Source organism: Peromyscus eremicus, chromosome 5 (genome assembly GCF_949786415.1).
Source record: "Peromyscus eremicus chromosome 5, PerEre_H2_v1, whole genome shotgun sequence".
NCBI classification, from domain to species: domain Eukaryota; kingdom Metazoa; phylum Chordata; class Mammalia; order Rodentia; family Cricetidae; genus Peromyscus; species Peromyscus eremicus.
This window is the reverse complement of record NC_081420.1, coordinates 63,665,296-63,691,509: the sequence shown is the minus strand read 5'-3', so window position 1 is coordinate 63,691,509 and position 26,214 is coordinate 63,665,296. Positions and strand designations below refer to the sequence as shown.

Genomic DNA, 26,214 nt, shown 5'->3' with positions numbered 1-26,214 from the left:
CAATCAAAACCTGATTTTTTTTTTTTTTTTAAAATCTCATCTTTAAACCTGAGAATACTTCAGAGTGAGCTTGGCCATTGGGGGATGGAGGGGAGGAGAAAACCAGACCCGGAATGTTTTTAAGATTCTCAAAGAAAAACAAAAGAAATTCAATTAAAAAATATATTTTCTTGACACATTCTGAAAATTCTGGGTAGCAGACATACAATGAGGCCCCAAATATTCAAACAGTGTATCCTATGTATTGTGAACAAGCAGTCTTGTGAAGGCAATACTCTGAATAACATTGTAGCTTCTCCCCAAACAGGTTAAGAGTTAGGAAGATAAAGGAAGTGCTGAATTCATTTCATTTTACTTGAGCTTACCACAGTCTATTAAAGCCCAGAGCAGTAAGCTTAGGTAAATCTTGATCAGGACACCGAAAAAAGGATTATTTGCTGCATTTCTTTTTCTTGTTTTGGTCTTCACAATGGACACCATGATTAGAACTCCCAGACCCAGAAAGATGAAAGTAAGTTTTTTCTTTATTGGGTTTTACTACACAGGGAAAAATCCCATCTAATCCCCATAGGTTAATAAAAGTTCAATCAGACATAACTTTGGCCAAACTTAGTTTTATCTTATCTAAAAAATCTTGTATAAAACAAGCATCTGTTCAAATATAGGTTACTTTTCAAGGACATGCAGAAAATGCAAAAATAATTGAATTTAGTAGAAAGGAAATGTGAAACCTGCCGGGCAGTGGCAGCAACATGATGTGAATCACACTGCCATTGGGGACAGGTACTCCCCAGGATCTTGCTCTTGGGTTTTGATGAGGTACTCTGTGGACCTCATTCATGCTGTGGCTCACTTTGTACTCATGTACTCTGCCTGGCACTCTGATGGGTCCTCTTAGTCATACTGTTATGTCCTTTCAAAGAAGCATAATGGCCAGCCACTATGGACTTCTAGAGAAGGTGATTAGAGATTTCTCTTGAACAGGATTAAAAAATCTTTTAAGAATTTCAGGTTCAGACATACAATCTTTGTAATGGTATCTATTAATAAATGGTATCTATTGCTTCAAAATGAGATCAAGCTGAAAGAAAATCTTTCATATTTACTTTTATATCTGAAATATATCATTAAGATGCCGACATTTTAATGTAAAAGTAAAAAATATAGTAAAAAATTTCAGTGTGGCTTCTTTGTCTCAAATACAAGATCAGTGAGTATTAAGCAGGAACAATACAGTAAAACAAAATAAAATTTGTACCTTTGCCTAAACTGAATTATCTGAGTCACGGGAAAAGGTTTCCTAACATCCACTCTCTCATTGCTTTTCAAACACTAAAGGGGACACTTGTCTATTCAGATTTCTTAACTAAGCATATGGTGATTTGTAAATAGTTCACTTTCCATATTTAGTATGTAACCACCAAAATATTCTATTTATGTGGTCCTATAGTCCTTTTCAGAAGCATCAGTAATGGACTTTGTAAATACCTTGACATAAGTTGTACATTAATATACATAATCTTGATAATAGAAAGGCATCCCAAATACTTTTTCAGTTCTTAGAACAAAACAAAACACATTCATGATCTCCATTTCCTGAAGTTTCAGTTGAGGTAACCTCTGCAAGTCTCAGCCCCACATTTACATTCAGTTCTGACCCTTTTCTTGGCAGGGCTGTGGTCAATAGAATCTGAAGATAATTCTCCAGAACCTGGAAATACAGAGAGGGAAACAGATATTTTAGAATAGGGGCTCGAAGATGGCTCAGCAGGTAAAGAGTAGTTATGCTCCTCTAGAGGACCAGAGTTCAGTTCCAAGTATTCATGTCAGGCAGCTTACTACTGCCTGAAATGCCAGCTCCAGGGGATCCCATGCCCCCCTTTTGGCCTCTGTGGGTATCCGTATTCACATGGACACATACACAAATCTTTATCTTAAAAAAGGTATTTTAGCTGGGCATGGTCAGGCATGATTTTAATATCAGCACTTGGGAGGCAGAGGCAAGTGGGTCTCTGTGAGTTTGAGGCCAGCCTGGTCTACACAGTGAGTTCCAAGCCAGCCAGGGATGAATAGTGAGACCCTGTCTCAAACAAACAAGTAAATAAAAAAAAAGATACTTTAGAACAGATTTTAAATCTGTTTTGTTTGGTTTTGGTTTTTTGAGACAGGGTTTCTTTTTGTAACCCTGGCTGTCCTGGAGCTAGCAATGGTGCTTACTTTCTTAAGGTACTGGTTAACTCCCAAGGAAAATAGTTTTGTACTTATGTGAACATCCTGAGACAATTCATTCTGAGTTATGTTGAAAGGACGGTTTAGACTAATGTGAATATCTGCCATGATAAAGTTTACTGAGAAAGTCCAATGCACAATTATTCTTTTTATATACCACTAAGAACACAGGCAGTGAGGCCAAGTAGGAACAGCATATAAAGCATATTGTTCATAGAAAATACAATCACAGTACAGTCAATATAATTACTTTAAAAAGCTAGATTCAAGGACTAGAATCATTCATATGTAATTGAAATCATACTTTCAATCTTGTCAATATTTATCTACTAGTAGAAGTTCAAAACCTTTTTATTTTATTTTTATTAATTTTTTACTAACACTACATTTTTATTAATACTAATTGTATTGAGAAAAGATGTTATGTAAGTCAGCTTCCAAAATGGAAGTCCTAAGAAAAACCAGGCTGCAGTGACTTGGAAAGTAGACCACGTGCTAGCTTTAGCTGTCAGGCTTTGGGCAGATACTCCTCCACCTCCAATTTCTTTCATTTTTAATGATTTTTAAATTAGTACAGCGTAATGTGTTTCATCTTCTCCACATATAATTTGGTTTGTGTATCCCACCCCACCCCACTGATTTCTTTTATCTTTGCTGTTAGTTTGGTTTGCGAGCCAAAGACTTGCCTTCATTGTCATACTGAAACCAATACCAATGGAATTACTCTTGAAAACCATACCTTTCATTTGATAATCAAAAGTCAGCTCTTCTCCAGCTTTTATGGTTCTCGTGGAAAACAGTGCTATCCTGGGAAGCCGAGTATCAAGGTTATCGATAAAAACGCTAAACACCTGAAGATTGGGGTCACACTAAAAAAAGAATAAAGCTTGCTTAAGTGAAACTGGTACAAAGGTGCTCATCTATGTACCACATTACATGGTTAACCTCCCACATGATCACTTTAAGTTCTCATGCAAATCAAGCTGCTTCCTATGACATGTGCATTCAAAATACACTTTTCATGTATAAGAAGATATCAATCATACATAAAAGAACAAAAAGATAAAACAAATCAAGTATTCAATATGTCGCTTTTGTGTTAGGTTTTTTTTTTTTTTTTCCTGGAGAATTTTAATCTAATTTCCATCTATAACAAGGACATTTCACTTGTAACTCTTTCAATAAGGCATATGTATATATGTGTGTGTATATATTTTAAATAATTATTTTAAAATAAAATCAGCACCATGGAACTCAAATTTTATCTTACATAGTTTCATGCTTAAACTTTTATTTGGACTTGTTTAGGATTTTGAGAACACCAAACTACAGAATATGCAAGAAGAAAGATCTAGGGAGTCACACCAAGAAATTTGAATTGGTGTTTAATCATTCCTGAGTAGGAAGTATGTGTTGGGTATTAGAGCTGGCCTTCTGGACTCATGGGTCCCATATCTGAACTCAACCAATTGCAGAGTCAACTAACTATAGATTATAAAAGTATTTATAGAAAAGAAAGAGCACACCACAGTCTTGAACATGTACAAGCTGAGTGACCTTGTCCTCAGTCTGTAAACAATACAATATAACTATTTACAATCTATTAGGCATTAGAAGTAATCTACAGATGATTTAAAGTATAAAAGAGGTTGTATGGGTTTTTACATATGTCTCAAATTTAACACAAGGAACTTATAAGGATTTTGGTACCTGTAGGGGGTCCTAAAACTAACTGAGGGATAGCTAAATCTCAAATTTGTCATTAAGAAGAAATTACTTAAAACAAACATTTAAACAAATCAGGCAACCAAAAAGGAGTCTAGACAGTCTCTTTCATTTCACTGATATTCACACACAACTCCTGGTGAACAATCCACCAGACATTTTAACTTGGCTACATCTTCTAAGATTAGTTATATAACGTACTATCTAAGACATACTTCCTTTATTATCTGTCATGTATATATAATGGCGAAAAAAGTATCAACCTCACTAGGCTTATTGTCTGGTACTCAGAAGGTGCCCAGTAATTATTATTGTCCCTTAGTTTTTGGAAACAAGTTATTTATTTATTTATTTACTTATTTATTTATTTATAAAGATTTATTTATTATGTATACAGTATTCTGCCTACAGACCAGAAGAGGGCACCAGATCAAATTACAGATGGTTGTGAGCCACCATGTGGTTGCTGGGAATTGAACTCAGGACCTCGGGAAGAGGTGCCAGTGCTCTTAATCTCTGAGCCATCTCTCCAGCCTGGAAACAAGTTTTATAAAGTAGAAGATTCTGCAATTGTGGTCCTAAGGGTCTGGCCAGATGGCTCAGCAATTAAGAGCACTTGTTGCTCTTGCAGAGGACCTGAGTTTAGTTGAGCACCCCCAGGTGTTACAAACACTTGTAACTCTAGCTCTAGGAGATCTGATGCCTGCCCTCTGGCCTTCATAGGCACCTGTGCACACATGTACACACACACACAAACAAAATCTTTAAAAAAAGACTGGGGTTCAGAGGTTAGGAGCACTGGCTGCTCTTTCAGAGGTCCTGAGTTAAATTCCCAGCAACCACATGGTGGCTCGCAACTATCTGTAATGAGATCTGGTGTCCCTTTCCTGCACGTAGGATGCAAACAGAACACTATATACATAATAAATAAATCTTTAAAAAAAGACTGAGATCTAACTTTTTCAAACATAAACTAAAAACTAAAGAATACTAATTTAGGGAAATAGACCTAAATGCTTGAATGCTCTAAAAATCCTTAAATTTTATTTAAAAATGTTAATACACTGACATTCAAAACAAAACAGAAAACAATCCTGTTACCTTAAGCTGTACAGTAGTCTACCCATATCCGTGGGAGTATAATTCAAGATCCTCAGTCGATGCCTAAAACTGGCAATAGTACCAAACCCTATATTGCTAGGGGTTTGTCCTATACATATATGCTTATGATAAGTTACTGTTAATTCAGACAGTAAACGATTAACAACAACTGAACAATTTCAGTTATATGAGTGGTCTAGCTCTATGAAAATATCTTATTGTACTTTCACCTGTGGCTTAAAGCAAACACTTTGGCAAATCCAAATTGCTAGCATTACTAATCTTGTGGTTCTGGACAACTGCTGAGTAAAATAAGGTCACCTGAACACAAGAAATACTATGATGGTTGCTGATAACCCAGAGAGCCACTAAGTGACTAAAAAGTAGCATACACAGTGTAGACACATTGGACAAAAGGATGGGTCACATCTCCAGCCAGAGACTTCAGCTACTAATCAGAATAGCACACAACTTAAAACTAAGGATGATTTATTTCTAGAAATTCCCACTGGGTATTTTTGGACTATAGCTAACTAGGTAACTGAGATTATGAAGAATAAAATGTGGATGAGGTAAAGGGTTACCACACACTGTGAAATTTAGTAGTATTAACTTCTATAAGATAACTTTGTTGAGATTCTTAAAACTTTTACTTAACTCCCTTGCTTAATAACTCCCCTTTTCTGCTATGAAGTTATCTATCTACCCTATAAAGTTATTGGAAAGCTTAAATGAAGTGAGATATAAAGACTGTGGTAGAACACAGTAACTGTTAAACACCTCAATATGTATGTTCACATTACAGCAATAATGCCCTGACTTAACAGGAGCAGCCCTTATATTAAAATACTATGAGAATGCTGGGCGGTGGTGGCGTACGCCTTTAATCCCAGCACTCAGGAGGCAGAGCCAGGCGGATCTCTGTGAGTTCGAGGCCAGCCTGGACTACCGAGTGAGTTCCAGGAAAGGCGCAAAGCTACACAGAGAAACCCTGTCTCGAAAAACAAAAAAAAAAAAAAAAAAAAAAAAACTATGAGAATGGCTGTATAAAAATGATTATCTTTCAGTTAAGGAAAAGTCATCCAAACAGCACTAAGTTATTTGTCTTATCTACAAGTGTTCCTTACACTGTGATTCACAAAATGAGACACATTTCCATATCGAGCTGCATCCACTGTGAATTCATCAGATTCATAGTCCAGATCAAAAAGATATGTGATTCCTTGGTTGTCATATAACCGTCCACGCTTTTCAGCCTCTTCACTTGTGATTACCTAAGGAGATAAAAACAACAACAACAGAACTATAGTTTTACAGGTTTTTCTTTTTGTGATAGGATCTCTCAAACTTCTGGACTCAACAAGTCTTTCTACCTCAGCCTCTTGCGTAGTGGGGCTACAGGTGACATGGTGTTCTGCAGAACCACAGAACAGTATGGAGCTACTGTGGAACCAAAGAAACATCATTAAGCTATTAACATACCTACAAACATTTTAAAAGAAATTTAAGTGTCATTAAAACAAACATTCATACAAACTAAAAGCTAGACAGAAAATAAAGTATAAAAATGAGGGAAAGTAAGATTAAAGACTAAAAATGAACTTTGAGCTAAGCTGAAATACGGTACTACCTTCATTATAATCAGGCCATGCAAGAAGCTACCCACAAGATGAATGCTCTACAGGACAGCGATGAACAGAAGACTACCTTTACAAGAGGATGTACTCTCAATATCCTCTAAATCAATAGTTCTCAACCTTCCTGATGCTGTGACCCTTTAATACAGTTCCTTATGCCGTGGTCATCTGCTGTGGGATGGTAGTCTGTATGTCAAATGTGTTGCTCTGATTGGTCAATATATAAAACAGATTGGCCAGTAGCCAGGCAGGGGCGGGACTAACAGAGAGGAGAAATGAGAGAACATGAAGGCAGAGGGAGACACTGCCAGCCGTCACCATGACAAGCAGCATGTGAAGATGCTGGTAAGCCACGAGCCACATGGCAAGGTATAGATTTATAGAAATGGATTAATTTAAGATGTTAAGAACTAGATAGCTAGAAGTCTGAGCCATTAGGCCAAACAGTTTAAATAATATAAGTGTCTGTGTGTTTATTTTATAAGTGGGCTGTCGGACTGCCGGGGCTTGGCAGGACCCGGAGAGAAAACTCTCCAGCTACAATCACCCCAACCATAAAATTATTTTCATTGCTACTTCATAACTGAACTTTTGCTACAGCTATGAATCGTAATGTAAATATCTGCTATGTGATCCCTGTGAAAGGGTTATTCGACCCCAAAGGGTCATGACCCACAGGTAGATAACCACTGTTCTGAAGGCATATTGTTCCTATCTATGAGTAATAACAAATGGAAACTGGTTACATAACAGAGCCTTTATGCTAAATATGCAATGAACCAATAGAAAAGCTCTGTTTTTCAGAAGATATTCAGGAAATGCTTCAACTCAAAATCATCGCCCAGGGCTAGAGACGCTAACTCCGCAGTAGAGCACCAGGCACTCGCTAGGTTCCATCCCTATTACCACAGGATCTGTCACAGTATTATCTGCAGTTCTGCTAATCTTAAGATTACAGCTTTAGGGCTGGAGAGATGGCTCAGATGTTAAGAGTACTGACTGCTCTTCCAGAGGTCCTGAGTTCAAGTCCCAACAACCACATGGCAGCTCACAGCCATCTGTAATGAGATCTGGCGCCTTCTTCTGGCGTCCAGGCAGACAGAACACTGTATACACAATAAACAAGTAAATCTTAAAAAAAAAAAAAAAAGATTACAGCTTGATTATTAGTTCACTGAAGACACTGACAGTAGTCAAAGTGATATATATTATCACCTAAATCTGGCTGCTGTTGTAAGCTAAAAATCTCTGTGCCTCAGATTCTTCATTCGTAGGAGTGGAGATAACTCCTCTTTCACAAAGTTGAAGATTGGGGGTTAATATACTAAGGTGCTTAGCTGTGGCCCATGATGAGCACTACTTTGATACTTATGCATATGATAATTATCAAAGTAAATATGCTAGTATTTGGTAATTAGAGAATTATCTGCAGTTCAAAGTGGCTGAAGTTTAGGGTAGTGTTTTTTAGATATAGTAAATGCTTTTGTACACATTTGACAACACTCAAACATTTTCTACTCAGTAATGTCCTTCAATATTGATACAAAACAGAGTAATAACTTTAATCATATTGGACAAAATAATAAAATAAATGTAACTTCAAAGTTTCAATGTCAGCATGTATGTAGGTAGGCCTGATTTCCTTCTTCGGACATTTGTGTAAATATAGTTATGCTTAAAAAATATGGGCATAAGGTGGGGGTGGTGCATGCCTTTAATCCCAGCACTCTGCACTCCAGAGGCAGAGGCAGGCAGATCACTGAGCTCAAGGCCAGCCTGGTCTACAGAGCAAGTTCCAGGACACCCAGGGCTACACAGAGAAACCCTGTCTCAAAAGACCAAATATATATGTGTGTGTATATTTTTTTTTTAATAAAAAATATGCCTTGGTCATTGGCTATGAGGAATGCCAACTATTAAGTTAATTTATTATCTATTTGCTCATATAAAGTTTTACATTTCTAACTATGTCAGTGAATCTTTCTCCTAAACCTGAAAATGAATTTCTACTTATCTGCAAATGATAACATCAAAATATATCAAGTATATATTTTGAGGTAGAAAAGTAACTTTTTGAGAGTATAAAGTTCATATGCATAGGATGAATTTAATGTACCTCTCCAACATATTCCATGACAAAACTCATTTTTTTAATCTTCACAAGGGTTTTTACACCCCAGCCACAACCATTGCTAGTTCTAAAGATGCACAGTGAATATTGTGTGCCTTTTTGTACAATCCTATTGGGACAATCAGGTCCACATAGGCACCTTGAGTTGCACTCGTAGATGGGAGTGCCAGGTTTGATTTTAATTTGCTGGTTTTTATTATAAGCCAAAACAACTCCGGCTTCAACAGGACAACACTTTTCAAAGAAGCAGTCTGTACATGAACATCCAAAGGTAGCTTCATTGTTTAAGATGATTCCTGGAGCTGGCCTGTATTCATTAATATAGTAGAAGTCTGAAGGCGGGCCCTCCAAGTCAACGGTATTTTCAACAAGTATCATCGCTTTGTGGTTCTTTCTTCTGTTGAGGTAATCTTGCCATCTCCGCAGAGCTATTCTTTGCTTGGCTTTATTTACAATGTACTCAGCGACAGCAGGTGGCAAGGGCTTGCTACTGTTTTTTGGAGTGACTGCCTTGCCTTTCTTTAACCGAGATAAGTAACTACTCTTGTCACTGCAGAACTGCTGCAGCAGCTGTGGACACTTGAGGTTTCTCAAGGGCTCCCAAGTATTTGTAGACTCTGGCCATCCTTTCCATTTTACAAGATAATATTCCACACCCTTCAAATAGGAAAGAAAATACAAATCAGATTATGACAGTCTCTAAAATGGCATTTCTCTTAATTCAAAATGTGTGAAGAACCACAAGTTTCTAAGAGTAAAGTATAAGTCAGACAAACAACTTTTGTATGTCATCAGAAACACTATTTAGTGAGATGTGACATTTGGCAACAGGCCAAAAAGTCCTATCTAGGGAAATATAAAGGCACTGAAACCTATGATTGTTTTACTAAATAGTATTAGGTCAAACAAAAAAGTATTTACCTTGTTCATGGAAATAGGTGGTCCCAAAGCAAACATTAGGCTAGTGGCTCATGGCCAGCATAGTTGCAGGCAATCTCGAAGGGCTATAAGTTAATAATGTTCACTGGACATGTGGGAACTTATACCTTCAATGTCATGGCCACACATCCCTTAGATGTTCTAAAGATAAACTGGATAAAAAAAGTCAGCTGGCCACATGTAGCTACCGAGAACCTGAAATGTGGCTACTCTCAAATGATATACTTTGTGCATAAATACTACACTGAATTTCAAGAAGGGGGGGCGGTGTAAAATATCTTTACCTTTAAAAACGACTATATGTTAAATATTTTACAGATATTGAATTAAATATATTATTGAAACCAATTACTTTGTATGTGGTTCCCAAGAATAAAAGTGACACTGCAGCTCACATTATATTATTACCAGACATTAATATTTTAATAAATGCTGACTTCATTTAGAGAAACCTATGAGTAGCTTAAGTAGGAGGCATAAAGGACAGCAAAGATTCACTTTTTATCACCTAGAATGTTATTGGCCACCATGGTTTCTGAAATTTCTTTACACACAGTGACGTCAGCAGACACTGTTGCTAAGGGCCTAATGTAAAAGGCAGTTCGTGTACAGGAGTAAATTCTGAAGGGATGTCTTTCAGTAATCACTTTTTTATTTTAGAGTAGCTAGCACATATCCACAGGCCCTAAGGTAATGTAAGCTCAGAAATATCAAAATGGGGGGGCTGGAGAGATGGCTCAGTAGTTAAGAGCACTGCCCGCTCCTCCAGAGGACCCAGGTTCAATTCCCAGCACCCACAAGGCAGTTCACAACTGCCTGTAACTCTAGTTCTAGGGGATCTGACATCCTCACATAGACATACATACAGGCAAAACACCAATACACATAGAATTAAAAAATAAGTATCAAGGTGATTAAGCATCATTTGTTGTTTTTTATTTTTTTACATGACATCTATTTGTATATATGTGTATACTGTCATGGGTCCACATGTATACACCATAATACATGTATGCAAGTTGAGGACAACATGCAAGAGTTGGTTCTCTCCTTCCACCAGGTGGGTCCCAAGGATGAAATTCAGGGTGCTCCAGCTTGGTGGCAGGTGCCTCTATGCACTAAAGCCATCTTGCTGGCCTGTTGTTTTCTTAATTTGTGGATATTAATAAAAACATTACTTATTGCAATAAATTTGCCTATGAAAATTTGAGTAATTTTAATATTAAGCAAGAATGGACATAATAATTGTTTTATTATCTATTAATCACCCCTCTGCTCAATATACACACAGTACTAGAGCTCAAACTCTGGGCCTGACACACTCAAGCCAGACAAGCATTACACAAAGTTATAATCCCATGACTTCAGGACAAATGACTTAGTCCTGAATGACAAGACTAGAGTCTTTGGCATACTGCTAAAGTACAAATTCAGTTCAAGAATAATTGCACATCCACAGGTGAGCTAATTTTATCCTCATTATCAGTACCTTAATGTTTTATTATGTCCTATTCATCCATCAGTAATTCCTATGAATTAAAAACTCATTTTGAAAACTGTTTAAAATGTTTGGGTTCTTTTTCTGTTAAAATGTGTTTAATTATGATCTGAGGATATGTAGTACCCAAACTATATGTATATAATACATGTATGTATGCATGTATGTGTGTGTGTGTGTGTATATATAGTCATATATATAGTTTTATATATATATCTATATATAGTTTTATATATATCTATATATAGATATATATATCTATCTATATATATATATATATATATATATATATATAGATAGATATATATATATAGTCATTCCAGAGAGGAGAAATAGAAAGCCTAGTTATACACCAAAGTGTGCCAAATTGGGCCTAAGGCGTAAATTTCTTCCTTCAGTCAGGTAATGATAATTTGGGACTGTTGGTACCAGATCTACTTACACAAAAGTAGATATGAGATCCAACTGGCATTGTCTGAGCTCATCTATTTCCCCATAATTCTTAAGTTTTGACCTTTGATACCAGAAGGCAGCTGCAGAGAAGCGATAAAGACAAGTGCTAGCTACAGGCTGCATGATGAAATTACCACCCGAATGAAATGAGACATCATTAATGTTCACTTCCCAAGTTAATCTTGGATAAGTCACTTGTATTTAAAATGACTGAGGCTTATATAGTAACCACATTGGTAACTAATCAATTTCTGTACAGAAAATACACTTTGAAAACAAGATTGATTTCAACAAAAGTTTGGAAATATTAATATTTAATTTCTGGTTTATAGTCTTTGATAAGCATATTTCTTTTTCTTTTCCTTTCTTTCTTTCTTTTTTTTTTTTTGAGATAGGGTTTCTCTGTGTAGTTTTGGTGCCTTTCCTAGATCTCGCTCTGTAGACCAGGCTGGCATCGAACTCATTTAGAGATCCCCCTTGCTCTGCCTTCCGAGTGCTGGGATTAAAGATGTGTGCCACTGCTGCTAGGCCAGCATATTTCATTTTTAAAAATCTAAAAAAGATTTCAATTTTTGAAAAATAAGATTACTTTACAAAAACCACTGACTTATAAGGCAAATTTAATTAATTCAATAGCCTATAATTCAAAATTAAAGCCGAAAAGCTTTTTGGCTTTTATCATACCTAGGATGTATATGTGAAGTAAATAAATAAGGCAATATGTGAAATAAATATCAACAGAAGGCAATTCAATTTAAATGCCAAAATAACATAACCAGTATTACTAAAACAGAAAGATGGAAATCAGTATGGGTCAGATAATTAGAAAAGAGAACAGAGAAAGCAGAAAAGACTACTGTCAAAGACTAACAATTTTGTGTGTGTGTGTGTGTATGGAACATTTGCTTTTGTGTATGAAAGCAAAAGCTGTGACTTGTAATAAAGCATAAAAAAATTAAGAGATGGATTTTTCCAGTTTGCAGTTGAGAATGTTGAATTGAGATTAAAATTATAATGCTAATGCCAACAAGTAATTGTGGACAACCTAAACACTTGGCTGACCTTCATTGTTGGTCACTCCAATATTTCTTACAATTCTCAGAAACCATGGTCTGGGTGAGGCTGAAATACATACACATTTAACTTCACTTTACAATCTGACTACCAAACCAATCGAGTCTTCTGTCCTCAGCTCATCTGACCTCTCTGTAGCAGCAGCCACAACTTTACATTCCTTGGGGTCCAAAGCATGACTTTCTCTGTATTTTTTCTACTTTCCTTATTGGCATGGCTTCTTAGCCCCCTTTTTATATCGAATGGGTGTTTATCCTTTTGAGAATCTGAGCAAAGCTATGAATCTATATGTCACGTAGGCAACTCTCTGGGTAACTCCAGGTCACTGGAATTTGAGCTCTAACGCTCTCCCTGAGTTTGATCTCCAGGACTCATTGGGCAGAGAGAGAGCCAACTCAGAGCTGTTCTCTGGCCCCTACATACATTCCAGGTACATTCCCCACCCATGGCATGATAAATAAATAAATAAATAAATGTGAAAGACAAAACAGATAATAAACAAACCCTTTTTGGGATTGGTCCGTGATAGCCCTCACTACTTTCCTACTATAATCCCATTCACTCACTACTCTCTCAACACACTGAACTCACCTGAACACACCAGACTAGTCATAGTTTTCTGCTGCTTGCTCACCAGGTTCTCCATGATTAGAATGCCTTCTGACATTTGCCTAGAGAATTTATTTTAATCTCATAGTATGTATAGAGAGAAACCTATTCACTTAAAAGAAAGTAAGCATGTGTATAAGCCTATGTTCCTGTATATGCACCATGTGCATACAGTGCCTTAAGAGGCCAGAAGGGGGCAGTAGATCCTCTGAAACTGGAGTTACAGGCAGTTGTGAGCTACCATTTGAGTGCAGCAAACCCAACCTACATGCTCTGCAAGAGCAGCTGGTGCTCTTAAGCACCGAGCTATTTCTCCAAACCACTGTTCACTTTTTAAAATAGCTCAAAGACCTTTCACAACATCCATCCTGCCTCTCTTGCCCAAGAACTGTCAACTTGCCTATGTTTCCATTTCTAAGTTAAACTATGAGCAATTCATGTGAAGGGATGGAAACTTTTCTTCATAACCTCAAAACATGCACAACACTACTATCTAAATTTGAATAAATGTTTCTGAATGTGCAACAAAAATATGATTACTAGAATGACAGCAATATAAAAATCACAACAATATTATGAACTTTCAAAAAATAAAAGTGAGAACAAGTCATGGCTTCTCAATGTGTTTATCAGTTTTAACTAACTATAGCTAACACATAACAAATTACCTAAACTTTTAAGTGTACACATGAAAATACAGAAAAAGATTTTTTTTTTCTTTTTTTTTGCTTTTTGAGATAGGGTTTCTCTGTGTAGCCTTAGCTGTCCTAGAACTCACTCTGTAGACCAGGCTGGCCTCCAACTGACAGAGATCCACCTGCTTCTGCCTCCCAAGTGCTGGGATTAAAGGCGTGCACCACTACTGCCCAGCAAAAAACATTTTCTAAATTTCCATTCCTTATTCCTGCCATTTTCTGTGATAACCACCATAGTTCATATCATTACCACAACACCAGTAGTATTATATGAATAGTTGAGAATCAGCATAATCAATAGAAAGTTGGTAAAGAGTTTCATGTCAGTAACTAACAGAAAAGAAATTCTGAGGGGCTAGAGAGATGGCTCAGCAGTCAACAGCATTGGCTGCTCATCCAGAGGACCCAGGTCCAGTTCCCAGAACCCACACAGCATCCCACAACGGTCTATAACTCCAGCTTCAGGGGATACAACATCCTCTTCTGACCTCTGCAGGCACTGCACACACATGGCACACTTATATACATGTAGTGGGCAAAACACTTACATATAACATAAATCAGATGATAGACAGATGATGAATGGATGAATGGATGGATGGAATCTGAGACCTGGGTTATAGATCCTAAGGTTAAAAAAAAAAAATCTATGCAACCATAGGAAAGTCCTTTCTAAAAGCTCCACTTTTATACTCCTTAAAATTTAGGTTATAGGGATGGAGAGTTGGCTTAGTGGTTAAGCACTTACTGTTATTGCAAAGGACCTGAGTTCAATTCCCGACACCCATATGGAGGCTCACCACCTACTTGGGCACCAGGCACATATGTGCTACAGATGTACATGCAGGCAAAACACTCACATACACAAAATAGTAAAAAAAAAAATTGAGGTTGCCGGGCGGTAGTGGCACATGCCTTTAATTTCAGCACTCAGGAAGCAGAGATCTCTGTAAGTTCAAGGCCAGCCTGTTTTACAAAGTAAGTTCCAAGACAGCCAGAGCTGTCAGAGAAACCCTCTTAGGAAAACAAACAAACGAACAAACAAACAAATAAATAAAGGTTGCAGACACTTTAGATGTGCCCTGTTTTTCAGAAATATTAATCTGTTAGATGTACACTATTCTGTTTGTGCCAGGTAGTAAGTATACTAGTGCTTGTAGACACGCCTAGATAGTTATAGACTTTAAAGAATTTTCCAAGGGACAAAGCCTATCATTGTGAGTGGGGCTATTGTTCTTTATTGAAAAGTATGTTAAGCACCCAGAGTTATTAATTATCCTCAATTATTCTGTATGAAGGAGCAACATGGCAGTAACACTGCTATAAAAAAATGCTACAGCACTTGAAACAAACCCACTACAGTCTACACTGTGTAAGTTCATCTACACCACTGAGTGACATCAGATAGCATTTTCCCATTTCAAAGCTGGTTACTTCAGATTGCTTTAGGTTCAAGGTCTTCTAGCCCACTAACTTCTTCATTTTCAGTAGCATGTGGCCTTTGTTCCTAACTGCCAGTCTCCTATGGATATTAAACTATAAGTCAATGTAGCTATAATAGAAGAGATGCACTTCATCAATGATTCTTATATGTCCAACTCTTTGGTTTCTTCCTCACTACTAGTTCTAAGTAACATTTAAACACCTCCCATTTTTCAAAAGCAACATAAAATCTAGCTTCCTTGGACATATAAATGTTTATATAGCTAAGGAATCCCTAAAGTCATTGAGTAGATTTTAGCATATAGCAATTTAGAACATCAAAAAATAGTTTTAAAACATACAAGTATGACTCAATTTTTTAATACAACTTTAAAACTATAAACACCATTACACCTTTTCTTCTCTCTCCAAGAGTAGGATGCTTGAAGAGTCCATCCTACTTGACTCTATGTTTATACCTCCTACTTATTCTTCCCTTTGTTCTTTTGGCTCTTCTGTTCATCTAACACAGAAGCCACTCACAGGGCCTGAGTGGCCCTTTGACTGCTAACTTCAGTATATTCTGCAGAGCTTTTCTTTTATCAACTACTCAGTACTCTTTTACTGACATCATCCCTTCTTCTGGCTCCCAGGAGTTATACTTCCAGATTTCCTATTATCTTTCTTGCCAGTTAATGGCATAAGCCTGCCTCCTAGGATTCTTCATCCAGGCCTTGTGCTCTTCTTCATTTGTTTTGCTCTGACTACTATAACACCCTTCTGACACTACCCACTGAAGACGCAACAGCAGAGTAATGCTCTCCTGTCATGCCATTTCTGTTCTTGAAAAGACTCCATGGTTCTGTGCTTCCCTCAAGATGGGGAAGCCTAAAATCCTTTAGCCTGCAAAGAGATGCACTCCTTCTAGCCTCATCTTAACTCTGGACCATGTTCTACTCATATTTTCTATTCCTTGAAGGAGTTGGGCTGTCTTCTGTATCAGGACCCCACCCCTTATCTTTTCATTCTTTTTTTTTTTTTGTAGACCAGGCTGGCCTCGACTTTTCATTCTTTAAAACTAAGTTTAAAACACATTTCTCTTAGATAACTGCCCAGTCTCTCCACAATTAAGTCTTTCTATTACACCAACACTCACCTTCTCTGTAATTAAGTACTTTGTACAGGAACTTAGTACTCTGCTCTGAGTACAGTCGCCTCACTAATTATCATGAGTGAACAAATCCCCAATAGAAACTGCTAGGGAAGGTTACCTAGAGAGCAGCTGCAAAGTGAGGAGAGGACCAAGAACAGCCCCTTAGAAGTTATCTACATTCAGAGGGGAAAAAGATGAGAAGCAAAGAGATTCTGAGGAACATTAAAAAATAGATTGGGGGTAGTGGTGACAAGAAATAGCAATGAGGGGCTGGAGAGATGGCTCATAAATCAAGAGCACTTGCTGCTCTTGCGGAAGATCTGGGTTCAGTTCCCAGAAGCCACATCAGGTGGTTCACAACTATAAGTAACTCTACTTATAAGGGATCTGACATCCTCTGCCTCCCAGAGGTACCTGCATGATCATGCACATACATACACTTGGGCATCTGTACATAACATAAAAATAAATATATATTAAAAATAACTAGCAGGCCGGGCGGTGGTGGCGCACGCCTTTAATCCCAGCACTCGGGAGGCAGAGCCAGGCGGATCTCTGTGAGTTCGAGGCCAGCCTGGGCTACCAAGTGAGTCCCAGGAAAGGCGCAAAGCTACACAGAGAAACCCTGTCTCGAAAAACCAAAAAAAAAAAAAAAAAAAAAAAAAATAGCAGTAACAGTAAATACTGATGTCATCCAATTGTTAAATGTCAGTATCTATTGTAAGCAATCAATATTAATCCATTTAATATTAATTACACACCATTAGATGGTTGCTTTAACTACCCTTATTTCATAAAGAAACTGGAGGACAGAGACGCTAGTTGCTGAAGATTATGTAATAAATGACAGGACCCAGAATTTGAATCTAGGCAGTCTTCCATAGACAAGAGGGTTTCAAAGAAGAAAAGAGAACCAATCATGGTAAATGTAACAAACTAGTACAGAAAACTTTAAGGTCTGCACACTTGACAATAGGTGGTCAGTGATAGGGACACACAAATTGGAATAAAATGGGTTAAAAAGTTCAAAGTAAAAAGAAAACCCACAGGATAAAATAAAAATTTTTACAAATCATGTATCTGACAAGGGATTTGTATGCATAATATATAACTAATTATAACTAAATAATTCAAAAGACTACAACTTTAAAAACTGAGCAAGGGATGGGAGGCCTGAAGAGATGGCACAGTGGGCAAGGGCACTTGTTATGAGAGTGTGAGGACTTGCGTCAAATCTCTAGTACCCACTGGAAGGACAGAGAGGCAGATTCTGGGAACTCAATGGCAAGTCAACTTAGCTTAAATGGAATGCATCTGCCCAATGAGAGATTCTGTCTTAAAATAATAAGGCTAAGATGGATAGTCTTTCTCTGGCTTCCACATGCATGCACTACACACTCACATGTGCATGCACACACGCACATACACACACTATACACATAAATATAAATAAATATTTTTAGAATAAGCAATTATTCTGAATAATTAATTCATCACAACAGATACCAATGTCCAGGAAGAGCATGATAAAAAGATGTTGGACATCATTAATCCCTAGAGAAATGTAAATAAAAGCCATGCAACTCTCACAAGGGAAGCTACATAGAAACTAAAACTCTAATACTCCCCTAATGTGGAAGTAAAATGTTGTAAAGCTCTGGAAAAGCTTGGCAGTTCTCAAGAGTTAAACAAAAATATCTTATGACCTCGCAATTCCACTTCAAGAGAAATGAAAATTTTGTCCATACAGAAACTAGCCTATGAACACCCATAACAGCATCAATTATAATAGCCCCTAGATGGAATAACTCAAACGTCTGCCCCATGATAAACGTGATGTATCCACACAATGTAACATATCTCACAACAGAAAGGGAAGAAGTACAATACACACTACCACACAGATGAACTTTAAAAACATTATTCTAAGGGCGAGTCCAGCGGTACAGACTTGTAATCTTGCTCCTCAGATGGCTAAGGCGAGAAGGATTCCAATTCAAGACTTTTCTGGATTTCAGAGTGAGCTCAAGGCCAGCCTGGGCAACTTTAGTGAGACTTCATCTCAAAATGAAAAATAAAGGGTTAGGGAACATAACTCAGCTGTAGAGCACTTGCCCAGTACATGAGAGGCTCCCAGTTTAATTCCCAATATTCCAAAATACACCAAAAACCATTATTCAAAGTAAGTCAAGCCACTACTAAGAAATGTATTATTCTCTGTATGTACAATGAAGAGCACTGGGATGAGACAGATCACTGTGTAAAAGCACTTGCTCCACAAGGATGAGGACCTGAGTTCAGGTCCCAGCAGTCATCAAAAGCCAGCCGAAGCCACGTGCACCTGTAATCCCAGTGGTATTGGGGGCAGAGGTCGGGTGATTGCTGAGGCCTGCTGTCTACCAGCCTAGCTCAAAGCTCAGCTAGAGACCCGGTCTCAAAGCAATCAGGCCGTGACAGAGCAGGACACCTGAGGTCTTTCTCTTGGTGCACAGAGCTTGAGGAGAGAGGAAGAGGAGGAAGGAGAGGCCTCACGTAACTCTACAAAAACAGAAAATAGACTTGGGCAGTTGCTTAAGGCTGGTAATTGAAATTTAGGCAGTAATGAAAAACATGTTCTAAAATTGACTGACTCTGGGAATATATTAAGATTTGAACTGTACACTTTAAGCAAATTATATCTCAATAAAAGTGTTTGTTTGTTTTTTTGTTTGTTTAGTAAGAAAGAAAATAAAAGAAATACCTGTGTGAGTAGATGGGAGGCCAAAGGAAGCTATCTAAAGATTAGAGAAGATATGAGTATGTTTACTGACTGACACAACTGAGTGAAAAAAGACCTTCATATTTAAGACACAAAGCTGGAAAACATAGTTTATGCAGGTAATCTCAGCACTGAAGACGCTAGAGCATGATGGCTGTGAGTTCAAGGCCAGCCTGGTACTAAATAGAAAACCCCTGTCTAAATTAATTAAAAAGAAACCACGGGGCTGGAGAAATGGCTCAGAGGTTAAGAGCACTGGCTGTTCTTCCAAAGGTCCTGAGTTCAATTCCTAGTAACCACATGGTGGCTCTCAACCATCTGTAATGAGATCTGCTGCCCTCTTCTGGCCTGCAGGCATATATGCAGACACAACACTGTATACACAATCAATCAATCAATAAACAAAAAGAAACCACAAGTTCAGGTAAAGTCCTGGGGGAGTAGACAGGAAAAAATGGTGACACTTTTGAAAGACTAAAGCTAGAGATAACGAGTGGTGAACAAAGACTGAATGCTAAAGGCTTATATTCACAGAGGCAGACAGCGGGAGTCTTCAGATGGATATGAGAAAGTACGGGAGAGGAAAAGGTCCAAAACAGCAATAAATATTGGGAAAACCGCTGATATGAACAAGAAAACAGAGCAACCGGTAAAAATCTTGTCAAGTAGAACTAAGCACTATGAGAACAGTAGAAGTTTGGTTTGTTTGGGCTTTTGCTGAGTTTCTTCTTTTCAGGTGTGGGGAACTGTTGGGGCTTTATACATGCTGGGCAAATACTCTGCCACTGTGCTGTGGTTCCCTTTAACAACCTTTTTAGAAATAAACTGTAAGGAGTCTAAGTTGCCCAGGATGGGCTTGAACTTGTGAGTCTCCTGTTTTAGCCTTGCTAGTAGCTGGGATTACAGGTCTATGCCACCTCGCACAGCTTAAAAGTATGTTTTAATGGAGCTAATGCATATGATCAGATGATATTCTCAGCTAGGCTGATTAGTCTAGGGCTTGCAATCTAAGATGGAACACGATTAAGTAGGGTGCTGAGGATGCTGGTAGAGATGCTTGACTAAGATCTCTGCATGGGGAAGGCAATGCTACCATAGGAAGACAGGCATTCAAAGGAAGAAATGGATTTACTGAGGGGCTCAGCAGTGTGGAGATATATGTGCACCCCAATATATGTGTATCCTATTAGTGTACCCTAATAAACTTATCTGGGGATCAGAGGACAGAGCCAGCCACCAGACTAGACGTAGAGGCCAGACAGTGGTGGCACACACACCTTTAATCCTATCACTGGGGAGGCAGAGATCATCTGGATCTCTGAGTTCAAGGCCACACTGAGAACAGAGCCAGGCGTGGTGGCACACACCTTTAATCCCAGGAAGTGATGGCAGGAAGCAAAAAAGTATATAAGGCATGAGGACCAGGAACTAGAGGCTGTTAAGAAGTTCAGCAGAGATCCATTTGGATGAAGACTCATTGAGGCTTTCAGTCTGAGGAAACAAGACCAGCTGAGGAGTTGGCGAGGTGAGGTAGGCTATGGCTTGTTCTGATTCTCTGATCTTTCAGCGTTCACTCCAATATCTGGCTCCGAGTTTTTTTTTTTTTTTTTGTTTTTTTTTTTTAATAAGACCTTTTAAGATTCATGTTAATGAAGAACAGAAAATGTGAAAACCACATTAAGTAGGATTCATGATTGTTTATCTACAAGAACTGAGATTAATGGCCAATTCTTAGAGGAAGCTACAAGTAATTGAATTACCAAAAATATAATTATAGGGTTTAGATCAAAGAGTTTCTTAGATTAACTCATTTTAAGATGAATAAAGGGAAGCACAAAGCAATTAAATAAGTTTGCTGAAGTTGTAAGATATGAAACAAAAGCTTGAAATGACCATGAAAGCCAGTCCATTTTATCACGCCGTAACTTATAACACACAGTTTAACAGGCTGGCAGGAAATAGAAATGGCAATGCTTCTGGAGGACACTCAATGATTCTACAGTTGGCTTGAAACCCCAGGTTCCTTCCAGATGATTATGGGAAATATGATCCAGGAACAACATGAATTACAGGAAAAGTCAATCTGACATAAAACACTTGCTCTGGTAATCCATATGGAGATAATCAAGAGTTGGATGCAGAATGATATAAATACCCTAAATATTCTAATGCAAGAGCACTTTATACTTCCAAATCCCTTCAGTGTTACTTGAACAGTAAGGAGAGCTTTGCTTATTTTTAAGGCTATTTTTATGTTAGAGAAACATGAAATACTGCAGTGTGAACAGGTCTCTTTCAAGGGGCTAGATATTGCCTTACCTTTACTACCTTGTAGTCACACAAGTACTCCACCTCATAATTGTTTAGATTCCTTTTGGTGATTCCAATCGATTTACATGTGAGCTTTTCTTTTCTACATAATTCCTGAAGAGTATCAAGGGAAACTAGGCAAGGCACACACCAGGCTACAATAAGAAAATAGAATTCTTTACTAATAAAACAGCTACTAGGTTGAAACAAAAACTTAAAAACCTCTCAACTGACAATTTTATAGTCTAGAAATACACACGACAAGAAGCCAATTATGTGTGTTTAGGAAAGTTACATGATAAAGAACTATTTTTGGTGAATTGGATTTCTGTCTTACTGACAATGGCTAATTCTGGCTTGACCACTTAAATTACTTCATGTCTAAGCTTTCTTAGGCCTACATATAAATGCAAAAGTAAAAAGAGGTAATACTTTTTACTGTTCCATTATATTCTACACATAATGTAACTGTTCTCTTAATAAACAGCTAAGACATATTGTTAGAAATATATTAAAATATATTCTAAAACAATCACAATTTATAAGTAACCGTTGCTTCTTTTAATAGCACAGTAAGATTTTAAATCTGAAATATAGTTCTGTAGTAAAATCCATATCCTTTGGAATACTGCAAGAAATCTGAGCTTCATTTATTTTGCCCATGGTGAAATGTATTATCAACATGCATAAACCAGAAAAGTCTACTTTAAATGGAGAGTATAGTGAGTTTTGTAATGCTCATTTTCTGCACTGTTTGTAATCCTGCACTGTTTTCAAGTCAGCAGTTACAAAACAGAATACTCAATGTAGATAATCCATAAACAAGACCTGAAAGTCAGACATACTAACAATAACCTTACAGAGGCCAGAAATGAACTGTGTTCCATCCGAATTTAAAACACAATTACACAACTGATGTCTAGAAAATGTAAAACTTTTCTGTAGGGCTAATATAGAGATAAATACTAGATGATCAATAGCCACCTAGCTCCACAACTTTAGGAAGCGCCCAATCTTTCTGGGTATCAGATTCACTAAAAAAAATTGAGGCTGGTGAAAACAGAGGCGACCAAACAAAATGTATCATCAATTCATCACGCCGTATTTAACAGTTATTAAAGGTAGTAGGCAAAACATTTGGAGGTAAATCCCTTCCTCATCCTCCCCACCCAAGGACTTCCCTGCAGGAAACTGAAGCATCACTTCCCCACTCCAGTCACTGCAAAAGACTCCTATTTCTGGCACACGCAAACGGCAAAGTCTTTTCCTCAAATTTGCCAGAATACATTGATTGCTTAGGTGTAGTGGTTTGAGGATAGCACAGCTATAAAAAAACAAAACACTTCTTACAAATCGCTTCCATCGAAAATCTTATGGGTGTTTTGTGTAAGGCTAATCTCCTTATGCTAATCATCTCCAAAGAAGCGTCCTCTTGGTTACGTACCCAGGGTGTTTGTTGTTTTTAAATTTTTCGCCTAGCTGAGAATCCAAAAACACAACCCTATAATGGAGGGTGGTGTTGAATGCGAGTAACATACGTACTCGCATGAAAATGCCATAATGAAGCCCATTATGTGTAATTACGGCGCATCGCTCAACAGAAATGCTACACTATGAGCATTTCGGAATATATCTATATCTCTATATAAACGTATGTATTTTAATCTGCAAACACTTGGTTTCCAAAATTCCACAGCCCATAATGATGGAGAAAAAAAAGTTTCGTTGTCCGGAGTATTTTATGACATCCCGCTTATAAAATCCTTCCACCATCCCACCTCCGCCTCGCTTCAAGGAAGTAGAGTTACGGGGATAATAAAGTGTCACCATCTGAGTGGAGCAGGGTGGGGGAGGAAAGAAAGCTGGAGAACCACCTTTTCATTCCAGAACGCTTCACAAACCCGGGACTTTCAAAGGGCGCGCGACTCGGGCGCACGCACGCGCACTGCGTGTCCCCCCCACCCCCCCCACCACCACCCCCCATCCACGGGCTTCAGCATCCACATAAATAACCCGCAAGTTCCAGCCGGGCCCCCCAAAGTTTCCAGGAGGCTCAGGGGCAGTGTCTGCAGACGCCCCCTTTCTCACGGAGACACGCCACAGCGCTGCCAGGCCGGCTCGGACGCGGGCACCGCACCTCAGCCCCGCTCCCCACCGCTCGGAGGTGGCGACCGCGACCGCAGCGGCGCGCGCGCTTTCCTGCTCACCCTTCCAAGAGGCGGCGCGTGCACACACGCCGCCGAGGAGGACCCGGGCCCGCGGGACTCGGAACCACGCTCGCGCGGGGCCGGCGCGTCCCGGGCCCGGAGCCGGAGCCGGCCGCGAGCGTCCCGTGCTCGGGGTGTCCGCGCGGCGGCGTCCCGCCCACATCGCCGTCCGGCAGGGCTTGGGCCTCGGGAGCGGAGCTGGCGGCCGGGGACACCGCGCTCCCGTCTCACCTCTCTCGGGCTCGCCTCCGGCCGCCGCCATCTTGCGGAGCTTTCATTCAAACTGGCGCGGTCAGCCGGAATAGCTCAGCTGGCCAGACGCCCCGCCCCGGCCCGCGAGGGACTCCGGAGCTGGGAGGCTTGAAGTAGCGGGGCGTCCTGACGTCAGCGGAGGCTGACCCCAGCCGTGGTAGCCAGTGCGCGTGCGCGGCACGGTGAAGCACGAAGGGGCGGGGCCCGGCCGCGGGGAGCTCGCTGGGGCCCCGCCCCCCTCTGGTTCCACGCTGGGTATGATTCTAAAGGATGCTTGCCGCCATCGTTCCCTCCCTATTCGGTGCTTTGACTCCCTTCACAAAGAAAGGCATGGCGTGCACTTTATAAAATGCAAAATGTGCTGTGCGGGTTCGTGTGCACAGATAGCTTCTTTCCTGCCCCGGTTCCTCAGCCCTTGAACTCAACCAAGCCCTTTCACTCCCTGCCACTACAGCTCAGGATCTCAAGACTCGTGGGCTCTCAAGCACGTGGGCTCGCTTAGAGAGATGTGGTCTGTTTGGATCACTCAAAGAGATCCTGGTGAGTTGATATGGCCGTGTAGCAGCTGGACTCAAAGGCAGGGTCTGACCGTTGTCAAAATCCATCCAAGCAACAACTGCCAACAGTTCTTGCTTAATTAAAGCAAACTTACAAGGTACGCTTACAACAAGGACTTATTTTAGCATTCTTAACAGTCTTAAGCTGTTCTCTGTTTTTAGCCATGTACACTCCGGGAGAATTGGGTCACTGTCATTTTCACACCATTGTAAATATGAAAACTTGTAAGGGGAACCATTATACACAAAAGCTCTTCTGTAATTCCATTAGCAAGTCATGTCGATGCTATTAGCAAATACACACTGCCTGTCTCCTCTCCGTTTCCATTGCTGTTACCTTTACCCACGTCATCATTTCTCAGCCAAAGAAGCCGCACTGCTTTAACTTTTACAATTGCTCCCCTTCCAGCCACTTCCCATGTAGCTAAAGTGGCTTTAAAACATAAAGTGAAACATGCCCCTGCTGCTACTTTAAATACTTACCCACATAGCACACCTTCCGGTGCCTATGAGACCTCCTGTGATTAGAAGTCTGTTTTTCTCACTTACTTTGGACCATTCTCCCCTTTGCCCACTATGCTCTATGGCTTTTCAATTTTTCATGTGCATAGTCAACTACAGTTCAAATACATCAGACATATACAATGCAAATGTAATAGACATGCTCAAAAATATTTTCATGTGTATTTTTTAATGTGCCAGGTGCCTACTAGACCAGAAAGGAAAAGAGTATCCCCTTGAAGTCTTTTTCCTACTGGGAAGTACAAGCAATAAGCAGTGAAGTAAATAAATACTATTGGTGTTTGGGGACCGGGTCTCACAGAGCTGAGGCTGGGCTCAAACTTGCTTTGTGTGTGAGAATCGCCTTGACTTCCTGATCCTCTTGCTTCCACCTTGCTATGCTGGGACCTCAGGTGTGAGCTGGGCCCACAGGTGTGAACTGGAACCACAGGTGTGAGCTGGGACCACAGGTGTGAGCCAACACTCCTTCCTCTAAATAAACGTTTAACCTGGACATTGCTTTCTAGCTCTTCCCCTTTTCATGTGGCTATCTTCTTACTAGCTAGGTTTTGACTCCAGGGTTACTTCTGCAGAGAGGCCTCTCAGGCACTCTGTCTCTCTCTCTTCTTTAAAAGCATTTATCAAAATTTATGTCTGTGAAATTGAAAGACTTTTTTGGCCTTGCTAAGTTTCAATACAAATTTAGGAGAGGAGGCTGGGGCAGGACAATAGCTCAGTCGAACAGTGCTTGTCTGAGAGATCCAAGACTCTGGGTTTGATCACAACACTGAATTTTTTTGCTTGCTTGTTTGTTTTTTGAGATAGTATTTCTCTGTGTTAACAGTCCTGGCTGTCCTGGAACTCGCTCTGTAGACCAGGATGGCCTCGAACTCACAGGGATCCGCCTGCTTCTGACTCCTGAGTGCTGGGATTAGAGACGTGTTTCACTAATGCCTGGGCTGA

General features: G+C 39.3%; 1 protein-coding gene across 1 annotated transcript; it reads right to left on the bottom strand.

Annotated features, from left to right (window-relative positions):
- Positions 1 to 767: 767 nt before the first annotated feature.
- Positions 768 to 24,369, bottom strand: Suv39h2 (SUV39H2 histone lysine methyltransferase). Its single transcript, XM_059263584.1, has 6 exons — positions 24,173 to 24,369; positions 21,744 to 21,889; positions 8,809 to 9,480; positions 6,183 to 6,329; positions 2,969 to 3,098; positions 768 to 1,711 (listed from the first exon to the last, which is right to left on the bottom strand). The coding sequence occupies exons 1-6, from the start codon at positions 24,201 to 24,203 to the stop codon at positions 1,605 to 1,607; spliced, it is 1,233 nt and encodes a 410-aa protein (XP_059119567.1). The 5' UTR covers positions 24,204 to 24,369; the 3' UTR covers positions 768 to 1,604.
- Positions 24,370 to 26,214: the final 1,845 nt, after the last annotated feature.

What these genes read in the sequence shown, in the direction of transcription:
- Suv39h2 (XM_059263584.1), bottom strand. Translation starts at nt 24,203, where the DNA reads ATGGCGGCGGCCGGAGGCGAGCCCGAGAGAG. An exon ending in GTGACTACAAGGTAGTAAAG is followed by an intron (nt 9,481 to 21,743) that starts GTAAGGCAATAT and finishes TCCTATTTGAAG; the next exon opens with GGTGTGGAATATTATCTTGT. An exon ending in TTTTGATTATCAAATGAAAG is followed by an intron (nt 1,712 to 2,968) that starts GTATGGTTTTCA and finishes CTGTATTTCCAG; the next exon opens with GTTCTGGAGAATTATCTTCA.